This window comes from Onychostruthus taczanowskii, unplaced genomic scaffold (assembly GCF_017590055.1).
Source record: "Onychostruthus taczanowskii isolate IOZ18803 unplaced genomic scaffold, ASM1759005v1 scaffold10, whole genome shotgun sequence".
Taxonomy (NCBI): Eukaryota; Metazoa; Chordata; class Aves; order Passeriformes; family Passeridae; genus Onychostruthus; species Onychostruthus taczanowskii.
This window is the reverse complement of record NW_024496526.1, coordinates 2,680,748-2,702,761: the sequence shown is the minus strand read 5'-3', so window position 1 is coordinate 2,702,761 and position 22,014 is coordinate 2,680,748. Positions and strand designations below refer to the sequence as shown.

At 60.2% G+C, this 22,014-nt stretch overlaps 1 protein-coding gene across 1 annotated transcript; it reads left to right on the top strand.

Moving 5' to 3' along the window:
- Nucleotides 1–9,127: 9,127 nt before the first annotated feature.
- WNT6 (Wnt family member 6) lies at nt 9,128–21,796 on the top strand. Its single transcript, XM_041404220.1, has 4 exons — nt 9,128–9,204; nt 17,421–17,641; nt 20,528–20,829; nt 21,105–21,796. Exons 1-4 carry the CDS (start codon nt 9,128–9,130, stop codon nt 21,564–21,566), a joined length of 1,062 nt encoding a protein of 353 aa, XP_041260154.1. The 3' UTR covers nt 21,567–21,796.
- The last annotated feature ends 218 nt before the right edge of the window (nt 21,797–22,014 follow it).

Here is a 22,014-nt window from a genome sequence, read left to right as displayed (position 1 = left end):
GGCGGCGACCGGGCACCGGCACCGGGGACTGAGCATCGCGCGCTGGGTACCGCGCACCGGGAATAGAGAATCGCGCACCCGGTGCTTTGCGCAACGGGTACTGGCCCCGGCTGCTGCGCTCTGGATGCGGGGTACCGGCTGCTGCTCAGCGGGAACCGGGCACGGGGCAGTCCATACCGTGCGCCTTGTGCCGGCTGCGGCACACCTTCTCCCGGGCCGTGGAGACCGGCTGCAGCGTGCTACGTACTCGGTACAGCACGCTGGGTGCCACGAGCCATACACCGAATACTGGACATTGGTGACAGCTCAGCAGCATCGCAGAGCAGGCACCGGGTGCTGGGTACTGGAAATGGCACCAGCGGTACCCAGTGCCGTGCAGCAGGGACTGGGCGCCGTGTGTTGTGCGTGGTGGAACTACGCACAAGGCAGCTGGCAGCCAGCACTGGCATGGCACGGCAGGTACAGCCCCCTGGCACGATGGAGCCTGTGGCACCAGGTGCTGTATCCTGGGCATCGCACATAGGCAGTGGTGCTGGGCATTGCACACCAGGCACGGCATGAGGACTGGGCACAGCACCAGCCAGGGCACAACATGTGCCAGCACTGGCATTGCACTCTGGCACCTGGTATCACATCCCAGACCCTGCACACCTTGCATCAGCTCCAGGTTCACCACTGGGCTGCTCTTTAGGTCTGCTTCCCTTCCTGGACTGAGCCCTCCTGCCCTGCTTCTGTTCCCTGCCTGTCATCCCCCGGTGTCTGCCTTGTCCCCCAGCAGTGCTGTGGGGAGCTGGGTCCAAACTGTCCCAGACTCTCAACAATTCCTCCAGGCACTGCCAGCCAGGAGCACAGTTGGGGAGACCTTGGTAAGCCCGCTGTGGCTGCTGGCAACAAACTGGAGGGAGGTTTGGTATGTTTTCATGCCAGAGAGAGAACGGTGCCAGCTCCTGCCTCAAGTTGGTGCATGCCAAGCTGTCCAGCCCATGAGCAGGACCCTGCTGGGGTGTCTGGGACCATGCATGCAGGACATGTCTGCTCTGGCCAGCCAGGGACAGGAGGACAGGCTGTACCCTGTCCAGGTGTCACTCCGGGGGTGTCCGACACCACGTCTCCGGGACACCCGTGCTGATCATTAACCGCCCTTATCGGGCATCGGGTACAAGGTCCTGGACAGGGAGGCTGTGAGGCTGGGCAGGTATCTGAGAGCCCCGTGAGGGGCTGTTCTTGCCCTCGGTCCTGTCTCAGCGCGGTACCGGGAGTGCCCCGCGCTGGGCTCCAGGCTGGTGCTTCGTGTGCTCCCTGCCAGCGGGGCGGGGATTGGCGTGCAGGACACGGGCACCCCCGTGCCTGCAGGCACCCCTGAGGCACCCCAGGTTGGGACAGCCAAGAACGAGCGCCTGCTGCCACCTCATGGCTGCTCACAGCCAGCTCTGTCCCTTGCCCTGCCTCGGCCGGGTTCTGGCCGGTGCAGCAGGAGAGTCCCCACCCGAGGACTTCTGTGAGCTTCCCAGCCTGGGAAACTGAGACCCTGTAGCTCTCACTCCCCTGGCAGAGGATGCCTTGGCCTCTCCCTGCCTGCTGTAACTGTGCTTCCCCTTGCCGGCCAGTGGAACCCTGTAACCTCTCACAGTTTAGAACAATTGCCTCTTGCAAAAAAAGTGAAAACTACAGTTCCTGGTGAAAGGTCTCTCTCCATCTTTCTTATAAGCCCGTTTATATATTGAAAGGATCCAATAAGATGTTCCCGAGCCTTCTCCAGGTTGAACAACAAAAATCTCTCAGCCTGTCTTCACAGGAGAGGTGCTCCAGCCCCTCAATCATTTTGTAGCCTTGTCTGGCTCCTCTGAACCTGCTCCAACAGGTTCATGTCTCTTACACTGAGGACCCCAGAGCTGCTCTACTTCAGGTGGGTTCTCACTAGCTTGGAGTGGAGCAGGAGCATCCACCTTCCCTGCTCTGCTGGGCATGCTTCTTATTTTCCAGTTTCAGACGTGATCTGCAAGTGCACATTGTTGGCTCATTTACTGTTTTTGATCCACCAGTGCCCCTGACTCCTTCTCCAAAGGGCAGCTCTCCATCCATCCATCCATCCATCCATCCATCCATCCATCCATCCCGCAGACAAAACCTGTACTAGGGTCGGCCCGACCTGTGTTCAGGACCTGGCACTCGGCCTTGTGGGAGGGCAAGCTGTACCACAGCAGCGACACCCCAAGTCGGTCCCCGGTGCCCCGCAACCTGCTCGGGACACGGAGCGGGACATCGCTATCCCGGCTGCTTCCCGCTGCTGCCGCTAGGCTGTGCTCCCCGTCCTCGGACGGCGGGAGCGGCGGCGGGCACCGGCCGGGGGCTCCGCCGGGGCCGCTGCCAGGGTTGTGGGGGAGGCCGTGCTGGAGGGGGGCCGGGAGGGTTGGGTGAATCAGCCCCTCTCAGAGTCGCCCGGCGGGGACTTCCGAGGGGAACAGGCTGGGCCGTGACCCATCCGCGGCCGGAGGATGCCGCCTGGAGCCGGGGACACCGCCAGCTCCCGGGAGGTCCCCCAGTGCGGGGCCAGCCCCGCTTGGCCACAAGCGCAGCAGAGGCGGGAGAGCAAATGCTGTCTTCAGCCGTGGGGATGTGGAGCTGGGGGTGGCGGGTCACATCCTGTGTGTCACTTTGCCCCTGGGATGCTGTGACTGTACTCATCCCACAGAGCCATTGTCAGGTCCGATCTCGTCTCAGCGGCAGGACCTGTGGGTGCAGATACAGGCACTGTGGGACCCCCTGCCTCTCTGTCCCTCAACCACCCACCACACGCTGCTTATGGAGGGTCCTGGCTGCTGTTCCTCCTCAGAGGGAGGGACCCCTCCTTTATGTGACTTGTGCAGTCTCACCCAGAAGCTGGAAATCTTTCCCAGAGCTGCATCCACTGACCCCGATTTGCTCTCCCACAGATGGGGGGGAGGAAGTGGGGTGTCCCAGGGGAGGGCATCCCTTGACTCATCCCCAGGAAAGCCCAGGCTGTGAGAAGGCTGATCGTGGGTCCTGAGGACTGTAAACAGCCCAGAGCACTGAACTGGAGACAGCCTGTTACATCAACTGTGTGTCACCACACTGTCACTGCCTGAGTCATGAGCCATGCTGGGGACAGTGGGGCTGCAAAGAGGGACATGGGGAGATCAAGAGGAATGTGGACAGATCCCGGGTCTGGAGACAGCTGTTCTTTTCGGACAAAAAGAGTTCAAGTGGGACCCTCTTGGCCCTCTCCCAAAGGTTCCCTTCCCTTCCTTTCCCTCTGTCTGACCCCTCAGACATGGGCAGAGGCCTGGGGACAGCACAAAGCTTTTGAAACAAGAGGCAAATCGACCAGCATGATGGTGTGTCCCCCATGACCACCATGGAGGGCTCAGCAGCTGGCAGAAGGCTCTGATCCAGGCTCCCCCAGCTTTGTGCCCCTGGGACCCTGGTGGGACAGCGCCTTCCCCCGAGGACGTGAGAGTGGGATGCTGGAGAGAACCCGGGGCTGGCATGCTGTTATCACAGGAGACGGGAGGCAGCCCCAGGCTGCTCTCAAGTGGTCCTGGCTGATTAGTGACTTCAAGTGCCTATGGAGTTATTCTAAGTCAAGTAGGAGCAAAGGGAGCTGACCCGAGACCAGTGCCGGGCTTTCCTGGAGTTTCCCACATCACCTCTGCTCCCTGCCAAACTCTCCAAGACGGGGAGGTGTCTCCTCTTTTCCATCTGCTCTCCCTGTCCTTTACTCCTCCTGCAAAAGGCTGTTTGCTCCAGCCTAAAGCAAACCTGATTTTATCTCCTGACTGCAGTTCCCTTGGCTGTGGGCCATGGTCGATGCCTCCCACGCAGGAGTTGTGAAGCCCATTCGGGGACCCGTGCACAGAGCGGGCTGTGTGTGCTGCCACATGACATCATGTTTACAGCCCGCGGGGCCCAAGGACAGCGGCATCGCTTGCAGCCCAGATATGCGTGTCCTTCCCATGGATGGACAGATGGACGTGTGGGGAGCTGGAACGAGTGGGACTGGCCACAGACCCATGCCTCCCTGAAGAGGGGTGGTTTCAGCTTTGTTGCTCTGCAAGCCAGTTTCTTTAGCCTCAGTTTCCCCTTTGGCCAGTGGAGAGTGGATTCTGTGCTAGCAGCGAGGGTGCACTGCTGCAGCAGCACGAGGTCGGGCCCTCGAATTGTTGTGCAGCGAGAACGGCAAATTTTCCCCCCTTGGGACGTGGATGTTCCCTTCTCTCCCAGGACAGATGCTGTGCGAAACTTAGGTTGTTTGGAAGAGCAACAAAGTCCAGAGTTACACGGGCTCACTAAAGAGTGCTGCTAGGACCACCCCTTCTCCTGTCCATCCATCCATCCATCCATCCATCCATCCATCCATCCATCCACACTTGCAAGTAGCTGTCTCACAGCCATTTATTTCTCTATCCATCCCCTAAGCTGTCTGTACACTCATCCATCCATCCATCAACAAAGGCATACATTACTCTTCCCATCCACCCCCTTTACCTGTCCATCCAGAGAGCTACAGACCTGTCCGTCCATCCATCCATCCATCCATCCATCCATCCATCCATCCATCCATCCATCTCCCGCCTGTCAGTGCCCAAGGGATGAGCAGCCCTCCCTGAGGGCATGGTATGTGCTCACAGGTGTGTGCACATGTGTGTGCAGGTCATGCTGGCCACACAAAGTGCTGTGGGCCGTGATGTCCCAGGCTATGTCCAGCCATGGGGCAGGGCCAGGAGTGCTGGCCAGGGGGAGGGGGACGTGTCTAATTTAAGAATGGGCCCTGCAGTCGCTGTCAGCACCGGGCTGCTGTCATCTGGGGACAGGTCCTCATCAGCTCTGCTTGCTGCCCGCCAGCCTGACATGAAAGGGCTCTGCACCCCGATAAGGCCCCAGACGCTTGGTCCCAGAGGTGGGCAGCACTGTGGCCAGACCTGGAGGACCCTGAGGAGTAAGATCTAGCATGGCTGTCCCCAAAATCACTGTCACTTCAGCACCATGTGGCTTGTGTGTTTGCATCAGTTGGGAGCTCAGCCCTAGGGGTCACCCTCCACTTTGAGCACTGGATCATGCCCTGTGCCATCACCATCTCCCACTGGTGACATAACCCCAGGGAGGGCACCATCCTCGTCATCCCCCTGGCTGCCACAGGCCTGTCTGCTGGCTGCTACCCTGCACTGGAGTCCCCCAGCTGTGAGCAGCCATGGATGGGGACCATGTTGTTTTAATAAGATCATTCTCCTCCTGCCGTGAGGTCGCAACCTGGGCTTATGACATCACAGTGCGCTGCCATGGAAATGCTGGGATGTCACAAACACAGCTCGATGACCTCACTGCAGGAGCAGGAGATGAGGCCAACGTGGGTTTGATTGCCAATGTCCTCAGGAATAAAGGAGGGGAGGGACGCTGGGAAAGTATGCGGCCGCTGAGCGCCGGGGTGTTTGGGTTGGAAATCGCCAAGCTTTCCCCACAGCGGGAAAGGCCCATTACTTCCTCCCCTGTCCGCTCCCTCCCAGCAGCCAGAGCCCCCCCCAGCCTTGTGGCTGTTGGGTAGGAGGGCTGTTGGAGCAGGGCACCCCCATCCATGCCCTTGGGGCTGCATGGCTGGGAATGAGACAGAGCTCAGCACAGTATCAGGGCACCAGCCTAGAGGCAGAGGGAGTTCAGTGAGGGGTGCAGGATGGGCCACTCAGGGGATGCTTTGTCTCACAAGCAGGCTAGGGATCACTGGGGATGCTGTCATAAGAGGCAGAGTGGGCTGGAGTCCTGGGGAGGTCTCCTCTGCCTCAAGAGGACTTCAAAGTCATGCTGCTATATGGGGATGATTCTCCAACACAGCACCCTCAAAACTGGATGTCAAAGCACCTCTTGGCCCAGCCCAGCCACCCAATAACTGTCCCCTCCCCAGCCCATAACTAACAACTTCTCCTCGGGACCCCAGGCCCATCTGGGGATCCCACAGCCCCTCTGTCCCATCACCCCTACCACAGCTGAGCTCTCTGTCCTCCGCAGATCTTGCCACTGGAAAAACATGGCTGGCTGGGGGGGCACCCGTCCCCCCACCTCTCTGTTGCAGGGGTGCAGGGGTGTCTGCTCTCCCCCTGCATCCTCCGTCATTAATTTCCATCAGTGGCCAAGTGGGGCCGGGGCTGCCTGGGGGTGGCCGAGGAACACGGCGCTTTCCCCTGATAGCAAAAATAAATACATTAAAATTCTTGCAGGAGGCAGAAGAATGCGGGACGGCAGGAAAAAATTGTTTTATAATTTGTAATAACACAAAAGCCGGGGGGGGGAGTGAGCTGTGAGAGGCGAGGAAAGGCAGAGACAAAGGATCAGCTGTGATGGTGGAGGCTGCTTCAGAGCGGCAGTGGCATCCCTGTCACCCTGGATTAGTATGTCACTGTCACTGTTTGCCCCTGAAGTACATGTGCCTTTGGGTCTTGCTGTGGAAGGGGAAGCAGCAAGAAAATTACCAGGGTTGAGGGAACAGGCAACCACTCCCCACCTGCTTCAGCAGGTCTCAGCATCTCTGTGCCTCAGTTTCCCCTTGCTAAAGGAGGATATTTATGCAGCTGTGAGAAAAGCTGTGAAATAGGGGCAAACTCCTGGCATACACCCCATCCCAGCTCCTCTGATCCAGACACAGAGCAAGGAGCCCGCCTTTGCCCTCTCTGCCCCACCAGCCCCTCTAAGGGGGCTTTGCCTTGGAGGCAGGCAATGGGGCCAGTTGCCATAAGTGTGCTGAGGCCATCGCAGCCCCCCCGGCCCCTCCAGCCTCACGCAGAGCTGACATGATAAGGCGAGTTGCTGAGCACCAGCCGCACCTGCTCGCCGAGACGGCACCCCCACCCCCCGCTCCCCTCTTCGGGGCAAAATCAAAGGGATTTTTCTGCCCTTAGGAAATCAGATAAAGGCTTCTCACCTGCCCCGCGCTGCCTTTGCGAGGAGGCCAGGCGCTAGGGGCGGAGGGACAACAGGCACTTTCAACACACCGGCAGATGAGCCGCGCGGTGCAGCGAGCTCTGCCGGCAGGCACCGGGCCCCTGGGAACAGCGTTAGCCTCGCCCAGCCCTAGCAGGGATGTCCCCTCTCCACGAGCTATTCCTTGTGGACTATCCCCCCAAATTAGAGGCGACGGGGTCCCTGTAGGACAGCTAGCATGGAGGCTGGTGGGTGAAGGCAAAAGGCAACAGGGACAGGGCATGGTGCAGCAGCCCAGAGGCAGTGCCCAGCTCAGGGACTGAGCCCGTGTCCCTGGGAAAGTATGTGGCCGCTGAGCGCTGGGGTGTTTGGGCTGGAAATCGCCACGCTGTCCCTGTGTCCCCCTGCTGTGGCCAGGGCAGCTCAGTCCTAGTCACCACGCCAAGGATGCAGACCAGGAGCCCATTTCCTGTGTGGGACGGCAGAGAAAGCAGGTGTGAATCCTCCAGGGGTGGTGGGAGTCTCTTACCTCCTGTGCCCAGGAGGGAGAGAATTGTGCCAAGCTGCAGATAAAGCCTGAGTCATTCACGACCGAATGCTGTTAGCAGGGAGCAGACGTGCCCAGATGAAGGGATGAAACCACTGGTGATCAAGGCAAGGGGAACAGTTATGGACAAGCCAGGGGCTTGAGATGGGCACTGTGTGGGAGGCCACAAGGGGGGTCAGAGCACAAATAGCTGCTGGAGGGAGGGGTGATCTCACCAGCAGCAAGGGTGCTCTGCTTTGCCCATCACGGGTGGAAGACACCTCCTTTTCCCTTGGGATAACCCAGTGGGCTGGCTGCTTGCTCCGTGGAGGTGGGTACAGAGATCAGGTGAGACTCCCTCAGGGTAGATCCTCTTCCAGGGTCCATGGCATAGATGCTGCAGGGCTGGCAGCTGCATCCCCAACCTCTGCTGGGAGCCATAAATGGTACAAGAGGAATCAGAGATGCAGAGCACTGGACTGAGCTCTGGAAAACCATTCCTGAGGCTCCTCTGTAGGGAGAATTGGTGTGGCAGGATGTGGGCTCCTCCTGTCCCCCGCGGCACAGCCCTTGTGTGGCCTCCTGCTACCTTCTGGGCACGTCAGCTTCCTCCTGCCCCAGGCAGCTCCTGCTGCTCCTCCTGTTGTGATCTGGTGCTGGGGACTGTGTCCGTTCTGGGTCCCGCCTGCACCTGAAATGGAATCACCATAAACAAGATGTCCCTCACTACACTCTTCTCCTGGTCTCCTGGTTCTCCTTGCTCCTAGGGCTGGCTCCATCATTTTCCTGCGTGTCACTCTGCCCCAGACGTGTCTCTCCAGTGTTGGAGCTGTATTGTTAGATGCTTGTGAGGGGTCACTCCTCCAGCTTTCCCAAGCGGGACAGACTGGTCTGAGGACAGGCAGGGTCATGGAGCCAGGGTTGTGCCAGGCGAGCCCATCCAGGGACAGGGGCAGGGCAGGGCTGTGCTGGGGGCAACACAGGGGCGCCAGGTTTGGGCAAGGCCATGCCAGGGATGTCAGGGTCGGGCAAGAGTGTGACAGGAAGGTGTCGGGGACACCTCGAGGCCAGGTCGGGCTTGACAGGGCTGCGGCAGGACCCCGTGTGGAGCCGGGCAGGGCTGTGCCAAGCAGGGCTTTGCCAGGCAGGTCCGTGCCAAGCAGGTCCGCAGCAGGTCCCGGGGCTTCGGGGGCAGGGCTGTGCCAGCCAGGTCCGCAAAAAGGGCTGCACATTCAAACGCGGCGGCGGGACGCGGGGCCAGACAGGCTGCGGCCACGGTCCTCTACCGGAGGGTGCCCGTGCCCACATCGTGTCCGTGGCTTTGCGCTGGGAACGAAGCCTGGCACCCGGGAGTCCCCCCGCCCGGCCCGCCCTGTCCGTCCCCCGGGCTCCGGTTTCCCTGTCGGAGCAGATGCTTTCGCAGCCCCGTCCCTCCTCCTTCTCCGGAGCAGCCTCCGCGCCGCGCTCCAGCCGCCCGGAGGTGCCTGCCCAGCCCAGCCCAGCCCAGCCCGGCCCGGACGGCCCCGCCGGCCGCGCTGCCTGCCCGGCCCGGCCCGGCCCGGCGGAGGGACACAGCGGGCACCCACCCGCCGGGGCCCCGGCCGGACCTCGGGGGTGCCCGGCTCCCGGCCAGTGGCGTGGAGCGAGTTCGACGCTTTCCTCAGTCCTGGCAGGATGCTGCCTTCCTCCCGGACCCAGCTGGGGCTCTTCTTCATCCTCCTCTGCCCCGCTAACATCATCGGGCTCTGGTGGTGAGTAGGACATCCCGGGGAGGGGGGGGGGGGGGAAGCGGGGGGGACAGCGGAAAGGAACGGGAATGCGGGGTCCCAGCGAGGCGAGCCGCGGGCAGAGGGCAGCAGGAACGTCCCGGGAGCCCCGAGCGCCGTCCCTTACCGTTGAGGCGCACGGTAACATTGCGGGGTCTGGGGTGTGGGGTGGGACCCCCGGGGGGGGGGGGGGGGGGGTAAGCAGGAGGGGGCGCAGGGTATCTCGATCTCCGGGGGCAGTCCCCTCCCGCCTGGGGACAAAAGATTCCCCTACACCCAGGCACCACTTGGGTTGGAATTGCTGCTCGCTGGCTGTTCTGATCCAGACTGGGGCACCCACATACTGCCAGGGTTTGGGCACACAAGTGTGCTGGAGGCAGCAGACCGGGGGATCCCCAGGAGTACAGGGTGCACAGGTCCTGTGGTGAGAGTTGCACTTTGCCTCCCCACACCCCCAGCCCACTGCCTGGGAAGCTTGTACGCCTGAGGGGTGGGCAAGGGGGCTTAGTGGCTTCCAGACCCCTTCAATAAGTCAAATTTAATTAAAAGCCTTAGGGTCCCTACAGTGTCCCCCCTGAATGGTGGCCCGGACACAGCAGGGACAAAACCCCTATTTGTAATGGTGCCCTCATCAAAGGCAGAAACGGTGCCTTGCAGGATACCAGAGGGGGTGGGGGATTCATTACAGGCACAGAACTGGGACCCAGCCTTGGAAAGCCCAGGTATCTGTCGAAACATGAACTATTTAAATCTATTAAGAATTTCACCCAGCCTGTCTTTATCCGGTTTTAAGTGCTTAGATTCCAGCTCCCCGGCGTGCCGTCCGGGCTATCATTCATTATCTGAGGCTATTCGTCTCCACATTGTCACACTCTTTTGACCCCTAAAATAAAGCTCTCCATAAGCCTTTCCCCTCACGGTCCCCTGCCTGCCCACCAGTGATTTATTCCACATCTCCATTCCCTTTGCTAGCCCTGGCTCCAGGGCTGCACTGGGGGCCTTTGTGAGTGTAAATGGTGCTGTTAGTCAGTCGTACATCAGCTGAGAGTTTGTCCCTGGAGCTCAAGCGCTGTGTTTATTGCCAGGGAAGGGTTTAGCATGGGGCTGAGAGGGACTTGCCTTGGGTTTTTTTGCTAGAAGAGGGGAGACTGGGGAAGGACAAGCCCTGGCCAAGGCAGGGTGTTGTGGAGGGTCTCCATGCTCCGTGCCACCCACCTCAGGAGAGCTGTGCCGTTGCAGGGCATATGCCCTCCTGCTGCCTGAGACCTGCTGTTTCTCCCTGGCTAATTCTCAGACACACACACACACAGCTGTCCCTTCAGCTGTCCATGCTTTCTCTGCCCCATCCTCATCAATATCTCCAAGTTCATGCCCTGTGCTCCAGCTTTGAGGACATCTGCCTGTGACTGGAGCAGGTAAAGATGAAGCAGAAGCTCATTTTGCCTTCATTTCAGGGGCAGGCAGACAGCACCAGCCAGGGTAGGGTGCTGGGCTACCACAGCCCCTTGCCCCAGGTGCTCAGAACTGCATCTCACCGTGGAGTCTGGGTCCTGCTGGTGCCATGTGTGCACAGGCAGCAGTGACTTCAGGAGATTAGCAGGATTTGGCGGAGGAGGGCAAGGGGTCAAACTTGTTTTTTCTTCTTTTAAAAAAAGAAGAAGAAAAGGGACCTTTATTTTAAGAATAATAACTCAGCTGCCTGGTGCACAGCAAATGCACTGGGCAGTGGAGTGGCTTCAGGGGGAGCACCCGCTCACACTCTGCTTCACTCTGGAGCCAGCGAGCTGGGATGAGGTGGTGGGTGGATGAGGCCACCAGCGCCACCAAACAGACGTGCCACGCTTCCTGGGACAGGGCACAGGAGCAGCTGGGTGATTCATGAACTCCTTTTCTCAGAGTGTGGTGTTTTGGCGCCTGGCTGAGGTCGTCTCAGGGAGCCCTTCCTGTGTGGGGCAGAGGAGTTTGGGCACTCATGACAGGCATCTTCCCACGTCATGCCCCTGGTACTGCTCCCCTCTCCCAGGTCTGGTAGCACTGGTGTCTGGGTTATGCTGTTGCTGGGGAGGGGTTCAGGGGAGCAGCTGTGTGTTGTGCCAGAGTTCCTGGAAGCACCAGGACTGGTGGCAGCGATAGAGCTGTTCCTCACTGTCACTGTCACTGATGCGTGGGGACTTTGGTGGCACACCTTTGTGTGTGCATCACTAGGCACTTGTGGGTGCTTAGCCAAGGAGGCATTTTCCCCTGGCCAAGAAAGAAATGTCTTTGCAACTTTCCCATCCCACCCCTGAGTACATTATCTGTGTGGTGAGGGGATACAGGGGTTTCCTGTATAAGCCAGCATTTTCCCCCACTGAAAATTCGTGAGAGGGCTGTAACTGGGCTGGATCTCAAGAGGCACAGTCCCAGCCCAGGCCAGCAGCTGGGTCTGGCCACTCACAGGTGATAACTGTGCCCATTGGGATCCTGGCACATGGTTGCATCTATGGAAAAAAAATTGGGTGTGATGTACAAGCACTGGCATCCTGCTAGTGACATTGTAGCCAGAGAAAGAGCATCCTCATTGTGCTAGGATGTCCCCAGAGAGCTCACTGGAGACACAGACCTTTCCATGGCAAAGGGAGCAGGCTGTGGTCAGTGCCAATGGAAGATATGTCACTCACGTGCTGCTGGCACCTTGATTAGTGTCAAGCTGCAGGAAGTAGGCTCTCCTTGCTTCCAGCGGCTCCATAAATCCTCTTTCTTCCTCCTCCCCTATTCTTTACACATTTCTTGCTCAGCTCCTTGTGCAACAGTGATTTCTCCCTGAGCAGGAGAGGTAGGGACTGCCTGGGGCTCCTGGGCTGGCCCAGAGGCTGCAGAGATACAGAGCAGGCAAACTCAGAGTCTGTGGAGCCCCAGGCAGGTTCAGGGCAGGATTTCAGCCCAGCCGGTTTGCGTCGGGCTGTGCTTGCAGGAGTGCAGAGGCACTCTGGGGATGGGGGCAAGCAAAACCACCTTCCCTGGTGCCTGTTGGCTCTCCATGGGCATGGCTGAGAGCAGCTGGGAGATGGAAGAGAAAGCAAGGGAGAAAATCATCCCAGCTGCAATGTGCTCTGCTCCAGCTGTGTGTCTGAGGGGGCCCAGAGGGGTGCACACCTGCCCTGCGTCCCCTTCCCATCCATGCACAAGGGCAGTGCACCTCCAGCTTTTCCTCAGAGGTGCTCAGAGAGGACCTCTCCCACCAGCCCCTGTGGCTGTACCCTTGCTTCAGGAGGTCCCAGTCCCATGTCCCTCAAGCCACACACCCTGTGTGACCACCCAGCAGTGGTCTCTCCTTCCCTTTCCCTGCCCTGCCCAGCACCCACCCTGCAAGGCTAGAGCCTGTAAGGGCAGGCTGCTGGGCTGGAGGGCTCTGCCTGCGTGCCTTGGGGTGAGCCTTGTGAGTCACCCCTGGGCTTGCTGACCCACAGTTGCTACCCCACGGCGCCCAGCAGACTGGGCTGCCCAGCCTTCCCCGGCATGCCTTCCTCCTGGAGCAGCACCATACGGGCAGAGAGGAATCTCCCACTGGGAGAGCCCCTGCCTGATGCCATCTCCCTGTGCCCTTGCTGGGCCAGCTGCTGACTTGCTGGTTTTTTTGAAGGGACAATGTTTCTCTTGCACCCTTTGAGATGACTGCTGGCTCCACCATTGGGCGATTTGTTTTCTCCCACAAAGGCAGCTGAACTTTCCCCAGTGCCATCCCTTGTCCCTGCTCCTGGTCACACCCACTCTCCCATGCTGACACCCAGGCTCCCTGGCCATGCCCTACACATGCCCCCAAAGGGAGGATTTGTCTGGCCTTTGCATCAGAACCTTGAGCCTTTCAAACCCGCTTCGTGCAGGAGGGTACACCCTGGGCACACCCTGACATCTGCTCGGGCTTTGCAGGGTCCTCCCACAACATGTGGCACCCACATCTGGGCATGAACTAGCCAGGCCCTCATGCTACCCCAGCTCCAGCTTCTGTCAGCACCCAGAAGAAGGATGCAGTGACCACGAGTGGGTGGACTTCTTTCTTCTTCTCCCAGCCCTTCCAGGGTTTGGACATGGCTTTAGGACCACCACCTCTGCAGGTGAATGCTCCCTCCATCCCCCCAGTAGCTGCAGCACAAGTTTGGGCAGCTCCTGTTCACGACAGCTTGGCCTCAGCATGACCCTGCAGCTAGCAGGTCCATGGGTTGATGCAATGCCATGCCAAAGCCTCTATCCTTTAGGCAGCTTCCCAGCTGTTTGCATGCCATCCTCTCCAAGGAGATGTGAGGAGGAGGACAGGGAATGGGGTCCCTCTTCTCTTCCCAACCCATGGCATTTCCTGCTCCCTCAGTGCCCCGGGTGCTGCTCGGCAGCCAAGCCCTGGCTGTGCCCCCCAGGGCAGTGACTGGCTGCTTACTCACCACACCTTCACGGGCCTCCTGCTCTGCCTCCACACCCAGCTGCCCTGGTTAGTGGCAGCACCCACTCATGGCCCTGGCTGAGCCACGTGCCTGCATGGGCTCTAGCAAGGCTGGATGGATGAAAATTCACCTGTGCATCCCCCTTGCCCTGTCTGCACAGCTTGGAGAGAGATGGGCTCCCATTGTGTTTGACTTGTAGGCTGTCATGCAGTGTGACATCATTGTGTAGCGTGTGAGGTGACCTATGTCCCCAGGGATGGAGGTCAGTTCTCCAGGGCTGTCACCCTGCAGTTCTCACCTCTCCAGGCAGGTGCAGTGTTACCTGTGGGCTCAGAGTGATGACCTGGGCACCGTGGTACCTACATCACCCTGCTGAAGGCTTCCAGAGGCTGGGACAGAGGCAAGACACAGCCTTACTACCTAGAGCAGAGTCCCCTTGCCCCACGGGAGTGCCCAGGCAGCAGTACTCAATGGGTGCAGGCCTGTCAGATCCCACATGGAGCTGGCATGGCCCAACCACTGCTCTCCTGCAGGTGTGACTTTTGAAAGCTGTCTATCCTCCTCCTCACTGCATAGTTCTACCAGCCTCACTGCCTTGGCTTCCTGCAAACCAGGACCCCACTGGGTCCCCTCCATGATGGTCTGCTGGCAGGGGCCAGAAATCCTGCTCCACATCATCCCCATGCCCAAGGAGAAGATGGTGACTTGGCCCAGGCTCCTTGGTCCGTGATTTTGGCTGGGAATGAGAGTGGGACGTGCTGGAAGCTCCATGACCATGAGCAGAGCTGTGAAAAAATGGTGCTTATGGCTCTTGGGAATCCCCGTCCGTGTTGCAGCAGGCACAGCATCCAGAGCACAGGGGTTGCACCAGAAGCCCCGGCGACTCCTGTTTGATGTGCGTCACCGGGACCGGGCTCAGGCTGTGGCTGCGGCAGCCTAAGGGGTGACAGCAGCAAGTGGGCAGAGGTTTGCAGCCCCTTTTCTGTTCCTCAGTCTCCCCTTTCAGCAATGGGGGCCGTTTCCCTTACACGGGGGTGCTGGGAGGTTGGATAGTGGGGCTCACCATGCCATTGGCTTTCGGGGCAAGCCGGAGCCCCCAGCAGCAGTTCTGGCAGCCAGCAAAGGGCGCCAGGGGCGGGTGGCAGGGATGCCGCTGTGCTGCTGAGCCTGGCTGGGGGCTCCCAGGCAGGAGGCGGCAGGGGGCCGGGGTGCCCCAGGCAAGTTGCGGGGAGCCGGGCTGGCGACCCTGTTCCCTCACCAGGGCAGGGGGAGGAGTGCCCGGCAGCAGAGGTGGGGCACCTTAATTGTAGATGCGGGAGGCCTTGGAGCGGGACAAGCTCAGGCAGATCTGGGCCCTGCGCCGGAGCCCTTGCCAAAGTGGTAGCAGTTTGGCAGCATTTTTCTTGCCCTTGTCTCCCCCCATTCTCCCCCCACCTCTAAACCCTCCAAAGCAAAACAGCTCTTGGGCTCCCGGCAGCCTCCCAGTGCCAGAAAGTGGAGCCCAGCGGAAATTAATATCGCTTTGGACTTAGGCAGCCCACCCCACGCCTCGTCGGCAGGGACAGAGAGCTCCTGCGCTCTCCCGCCAGCCTTGCTGCCGCCTGGACCATGGGTGGGGACCCCCGCGGTGCCGGTGAGCCGCCCATCACCCCCAGACCCGCGGGGCTGAGCTCTTCTTCCTGGCCTGATCCAGCGGGCTGGGGTGAGCCACAGTTCAGTATTTGATCTGACGGCCCTGGGGGGCTGGCGCATCGTTTTTATATGAGTACAAAGAGTCGTCTCTTAATGAAAGTCCCATCTCGGCTCCCCCTCTTCCCCACTCCACTGGCGGAGGCAGCCAAACCTCCGCCATCCTGCTGTGGTCACAAAGGACAGCAAGCTTGGAGACCAACATGGAGGCTTGGATCCCTGTGTGGTCATCATGGGATGGGTCTGGACAGATTTTCTGGTCACTTTCCATGTGGGCCTCAGTTTCCCCATCTATGGAGGACCTGTGCCAGGCAAGCTCTGCCATGCTTCCCCAGCTGCCCCATCCCTTTGCAGAGCTCCATGTGAATCATGCAGCAAAGGGAAGCTGAGCTGCCAGGAGCAAAGGGAGATGGGTTCTTCCCGGCAGGAGCGTGGGCTTGCCTCAGTTTCCCTGCTGGAAATTTCCCTTTCCAGGCTATGCCTCTCTTGTTGAGCTGTTTAACCTTTAAACCTCCGGCCAAAGCATAAGGGCTCCTTTTCTAGGCTGTGTGAGAGGGCACGTCCTCTCCAAGCCCAGCTGGGGTCTGGTAGGCAGGAGATCCAGGCAGCTGGGGAGCTGACGTGAATCAGGGGGATCCTGGCAGGGCTTTGAGCTTCAAACAAGGGGCTTGGAGGGGGTTTGCACTGGGGACAGGATTGCAAGCAGATTACTGCAGCCTGGTGTCCCAAACACAGCCCCCCAGCTGCACAAGAGTGAAAAGGAAACCCAGAACACAGTTAAACACTGAGATTCAGCTTGTGATTTTTGAGCCCCTGGGGCTTGGCCACACTATAAAGCTCTGGGTTGGAAGCTGTGCAGCTGATGCTCCCCAGTGAGTGGGGCTGAAGGCAGCACGGGCCGCCCAAGCACTGCTCCCCAGGGAATCCCAGGGAATGTAACCTCCCAATATCAGTCATGTCCTGGTCCTGGGGTATGCTGGGTCCAGCCCTGAGTTTCCGTGGGCATCCATGGCCATGAAAATCCTGTTGTTGAGCAGGATGAGCTCTGAGCCCACAGGAGCAGCGCTGGAGGCAAGGGTGGGCTGAGTTTAGGGTGTGCTGCATTCGTGTGGCCCACGGCCCCGGAGCTGCCGGTGGCAGAGCTGGAGCACGGCCCGTGCCAGCACGAGGCAGGGTGCTGCAGGGCTGCGCAGCTGCGCCAGCTGTGCCGTGGAGGGCACTGCGGGCAAAATGTGTGGGGAAAGCACAGGAGTTTCTGTAGCCCATGGCACCCCGGGGAGCACAGCAGTGTGCTCAGACTTTGCCTTCAGGGCCAGGGAGTCAGGCACCTCACGCCAGCTGTGCTGGCAAGGAGGAGCTGCCTCTGACGTGGGCCCAGCCAAGACTTGCCCTCCCTCACTGGCATTGGCAAAGCTGGCAATGCCACCTGCATCCCTCCCTTGCACTCCCGCACCCGCCTGCGGCTCCGTTCCCTGGAGTCAGTGCCTGGATTTGGGGAGGTGAGTACAGGATCCTGGCCAGCAGCCGAGGGGCTTTATCAGAGGCAAGGTCACTCTTCGAGTCTCCCACGGGGTAAAGCAGCGAGAACCCGTGGAGAGGGGGAGACACACCAAGCATGCTGGCTGGGCTCCTTGTTGTGTCCACAGCTCTGGGAGACGCAGCTGCACTGGGCATCAGTCACATGGCAGTGCCAGGGCTGGGTTAGGTCAGTGCCAGCCCCAAAGAACAGATGCTGAGTAGCACAATATTTCTGCCATCCCCCTTGGGGACACCACCATCACCCCCATGGGTGTCCCCAAGGATGTAGAGTGATATGTACCAGCATCATCCTATAGCCTGTCCCACTGTAGGAGATCCCCCCAGTTCCCCAATGGATGGACAGGGCAAGGTATTACCTGGGTGAGCCACCCATACCCGTTGTCCCACCCCCACTGCATATGTCTCTCTGTCCCCTTGTCACCCGGCTCAGCATGGAGCTGGCACTGGCCCACAGCCTTGTCCCATCCCTGGGGGTAGGTCTGGTCCTGTCCCATCCACACTCTGGTCTCTCCGGGGCTTGGGTGCTGGTTTTGCTCTGCTCGCTGTCCCCTCCTGCAGGGCAGTGGGGAGCCCCCTGGTCATGGACCCCAACAGCATCTGCCGCAAGACGAAGCGGCTGGCGGGGAAGCAGGCAGAGCTGTGCCAGCTGGAGCCAGAGATCGTGCAGGAGGTGGCCAAGGGCACCAAGTTGGGCGTCCGGGAGTGCCAGTACCAATTCCGCTTCCGCCGCTGGAACTGCACCAGCCACAGCAAATACTTCGGCAAGATCCTGCAGCAGGGTAAGGCCAGTGCTTCCTCAGCTTCCCATTTCCCAAAAAGACCCCAGCCTGGTGAAGCACCTCCCTGGGACTCCTGGAGCAGAGTCCTGGCGTGCAAAGCTGCATGTGTGTGTGTGTGTGCATGTAGGGGTTGCTCAGTGCTCCCCGGTGCAGTCACGCTGAGGTTTTACTGCCGGGACATGTCTCCCTGTGTTGTAATGAAGCAATTACCAATGCTCCCAGACAGTGCGGGGCTTCACGAAGCCCAAGAATGCACCCTCGTCTGGCAGTGATTTACTGCTCCCCCAGGACCCCAGGGTGTGCTGTGGGAAGGGGCCCGGCTGGGAGGCAGTGTGCAGCCAGTGGGAGCTGCCCCTCACCGCGTGGGTGCCCTTCACAACCCTCCTCCTGGCCTTGCAGGGAGCAGAGGAGAGGAGTGTTTGTCTCCTGTCCCTGTCCCTGTCCCTGGATGGGCACCCTGGTGTCACCCTGAGGAACAGGGCTGGGTGGCAGGAAGGTATGTGCAGGTCTCAGTGGATACAGCGGTCCAAGCCAGGCCCAGCTGCAGCAAAATCAGAGCAGGGGCAGAGCAAGAGGGCACCTGTGAGTGTGTAAGGGATGGGAAAGCCCTGCCATGCTCCTCAGGGAGAGGAGCCGGGAGTGGATGGTGCTCTGAGCAAGAGGGATTGCTTGAAACACTTGGGCTGGTAGGATCACTTAGTGGGAGGTGAGTTTAGTCCTGCCTCTCTTCCCATGTTGGTTCCTGTGCTATGGCAGATGAAGATGCTGGAGCAAGCCCCAGTCTCCTCAGCCATCACATCTGTTGGTGCATGGCCAGCCCAAGGCAAAGTGGATATGTCCATGGGCCATGAAGGGGGGTGAAGGTGGCATCCCTGGGGGGACTGGAGAAGGCAGGGTGCCCTGGGCACCCAACAGACTGCAGACACCAGTGGGGGTCAGAGCTGGAGCCTCAAGGGAGACACTGGCCCACGGGAGGGGGATAGGCTCATTTAAAAAGCTGGTTTGTAGATGTGGGTTCCCCCCAGCACAGGGAGGTGTGTTCAGTCAAGAGGCAGAGAGTCAGGACACATGGGGGACTCTCCTGCTGCTGGAGTCACCTATTTTCACCATAAACTGGCAGTGAGGGTGGTGGGATCTGTGCCAGGCAGGGATCTGCTCTGGAAGTGGGGTGGTGTCAGAATGCAGGGCCAGGCCAGGTGGTGAGTGAAAGATCCTGGCAGATGAGCTGCTGGGTGCCCAGGAACAGCCTGTGTTGGACGAGGCACAGGCACAGCAAGAATAGGGATGCTGAAGGAGCCACCACACTGGTCCAGCCTCCCTGCTGGGGTGGTAGAGATAAGCAATGTCGTGGGGGCAGTGGTGAGTTTGAATCCCTGGCACTCTGAGGACATGGGGTGTCCCAGCTAGAGGTGTGGAGTTCCCCAGGGCAACAAGGTGGGTGTTAGAAGCCCTCAGAGGTGCCAGCAGGTACCAGCCTCCCTGTAAGCCTGCAGGGACTGCTCAAAGTATCAGCATTTTTGGGGTTCCCAGCTCCATCAGATAAACACCTTCCATCCATTATCCTTTTCTATCCAAGGATGCTGCAAACCTCTCATTCCTGGTCATGGCCTCCCTGCCATGGCTGTCCCCTCTTCCCTGGCTGCCACCTGTGCCAGGTGTGGCATGCCAGGGCAGGCTGGCCTGGGGGCAGCCACGTGTCTGGAGGAACTGTCAGAGGAGCGGCATCCCCCCAGGGCCCGGCTGGCAGGGTGGCATGGGGATCTCTGCCAGCTTTGGGCTGTCTGCTGAGGGTTCTGCCAGCCCCAGGTGGGAGCAGGCGGGTGGTCGGGTGGCTTGTGCAGGCAGGAGGGCCTGGGGAGGGGGTGGTACCCCCTTGGTGGCACTGTCAGAGAGGCAGCGGTGTGCCCAGTTCCTGCTAACATCAGAGGGATGCAGGTGCCGCGTGGGCTTTTGGAGGAGCTGCTCAGGAACGGGTGCGCTGGTATCCCTCTTCCTGCAGCCTCTCCAAGTCGGAATACTGAAGATGGAGGGATGGGACACCCCCCAAAACCCACCTTCCCCTCCCTTGCCAGGAATCCCCTGCAGGCCACCGCCCTGGGCCAGCCCTGCCCTGGCATTCGGGTGGGCAGGAGCCGGGCTGGCATGGCGCAGGGAGCGCAGGAGCCCCCCGAGCAGGGCGCCGCACCCCTGCTGCCAGAATCCCCCGCTGGCTGCGGCTGCGAGCGGCAGGTCCGGGCAGGGGAAAGATGCTTGGAATTCGTGTCCCGGAGCAGAGAGAGACAGGAGCAAATACTAATAATAAATAATCCTGCAGGGTGGAGGCTGTGCCGGCGGAGAGAGGGGGGCGGGCAGCTCCCCATGGCAAAGAGGGTAGTGGGGGGAGAGCAGGCAGCACAGCTTCATCCCTGCCGCCCTGCAGAGGGTGAGTGACAGCCTCGGTATCCCTCGCAGTGTGCCCTTCCAGGTGCCACTTTGGAGCTGGGGTTGGAATTTTTACTGCTTGGAGGGATATTGCAGGGTAGTGTGAGGAAGCTGTGGGTACCACCTGGTCATCTGGGATCACCCTCTGCTCTCTGAGCTTCCCTCTTTCCCATGGGGCAGCACCCAGACTTGCAAGAGGAGGTGGGAGATTTGTTGCCTCTCCACAGCTGAGTGCAGGAACACTGGCAGGGCCTGACCATCCCCCAGAAACTTCAAATCTGCTTGCAAGAGGCATCACCTGCTCCAGGCAGCCCATTCCAGGGTGGGTGCATCACCCAGGGAACAGCACCGAACACATATGGAGGGGGAGAACGGGGAGTCTGAGCCCCTGGGATGTCAGCCAGGGCATGGTGCTTTGCTTGCTGGAGCTGACCCCACATCCCAGCCCTGTCCGTTCTCCGGCAGATATCCGTGAAACAGCCTTCGTGTACGCCATCACGGCGGCGGGAGTGAGCCACGCCATCACGCAGGCCTGCAGCATGGGCGAGCTGCTGCAGTGTGGCTGTGAGCTGACTCGGAGCCGGGCCCCCCCCTCGCCCACAGCCGGGCCAGGCACAGAGGGCACTGCCTGGGAGTGGGGGGGCTGTGGGGATGATGTGCAGTTCGGCTACGAGAAATCCCAGCAGTTCATGGATGCCAAGAACAAGAAAGGCAAAAATGACATCCGAGCTCTTATCGACCTGCACAACAATGAAGCCGGGCGCTTGGTAAGGCCCCTGCACTCCCTGTCCCCTGCACCCCTTGTGCCCTGCCCAGCCCTCCGCCTTCAGTGTCCCCAAGCCATGTACCTGCACCAGCTTTGGCTGAAATGTGACCCCATATCTTTTGGGTATCCTTTGCAGGTGCTTTGGAAACCCCCGGGCCACTCTCCACCCCCAGCCCCTCCCCGGGCCAGGGCAGCCCCAGGGGGCAGGGTTTTGGCTGGGGGTGCTGGGCAGCGAGAGAGGGAACCGAGGGCTGAGCGTGGCTGTCTCTTCCTCAGGCGGTGCGCAGCTACATGAGGACGGAGTGCAAGTGCCACGGGCTGTCGGGCTCCTGCACCCTGCGGACCTGCTGGAGGAAGATGCCCCATTTCCGCGAGGTGGGGGATCGCCTGCTCGAGCGCTTCAATGGGGCTTTCAAGGTGATGGGAGGCAACGACGGGAAAACCCTCATCCCTGTGGGTGACAACATCAAGCCTCCCGATAAACAGGACCTCATCTACTCGGCCGACTCACCTGATTTCTGCTCGGCTAATCGTAAGACGGGCTCACTGGGCACCAGGGGCCGCGTCTGCAACAGCACAGCCATGGACACGAGTGGCTGCGACCTGCTGTGCTGCGGGAGAGGGCACCGCGACGAGACGGTGGTGCTGGAGGAGAACTGCCTTTGCCGCTTCCACTGGTGCTGTGTGGTGCAGTGCCGCAAGTGCTCCGTCCGTCAGGAGCTCAGCCTCTGCATCTGACAGCCTGGGGTCACGCGAGGACAATTTGGGAGGCCACCTCCAGGCTCACAAGGCCCCCCTGGGACAGAGACAGGTGGAGCCGGTGGCAGGGTCAGCGTGGGTGAGCTCAGCTCTGCGCTCTGGGGAGTTCTGGCTTCCCCAGAGGGCAGCACGGGGCTGCCTGGCTTACCCATGGTCCCCGTGGTGGGAGCTGTGGGCACAGAGCTTTCACTAATAAAGCTATTTAAAGCTGTATGCCACAGCGCTTCCTGGGGAGGGCTGAGAAGTGCTGACCACCGCACTGGAATGGGATTAGCCAGAGAGCTGCCTTGCCCCAGCCGTGAATCCCAATCAGTCACACTCCTGCCAGCCCCTAGCCCTGCTGGGACCTGTGGTGAAGTCCAGCTCATTTTTTATCTACCCTCTGTTTTTCTCTGTGGTTTTCAAGCCTGGAGATGTGTGTGGATGA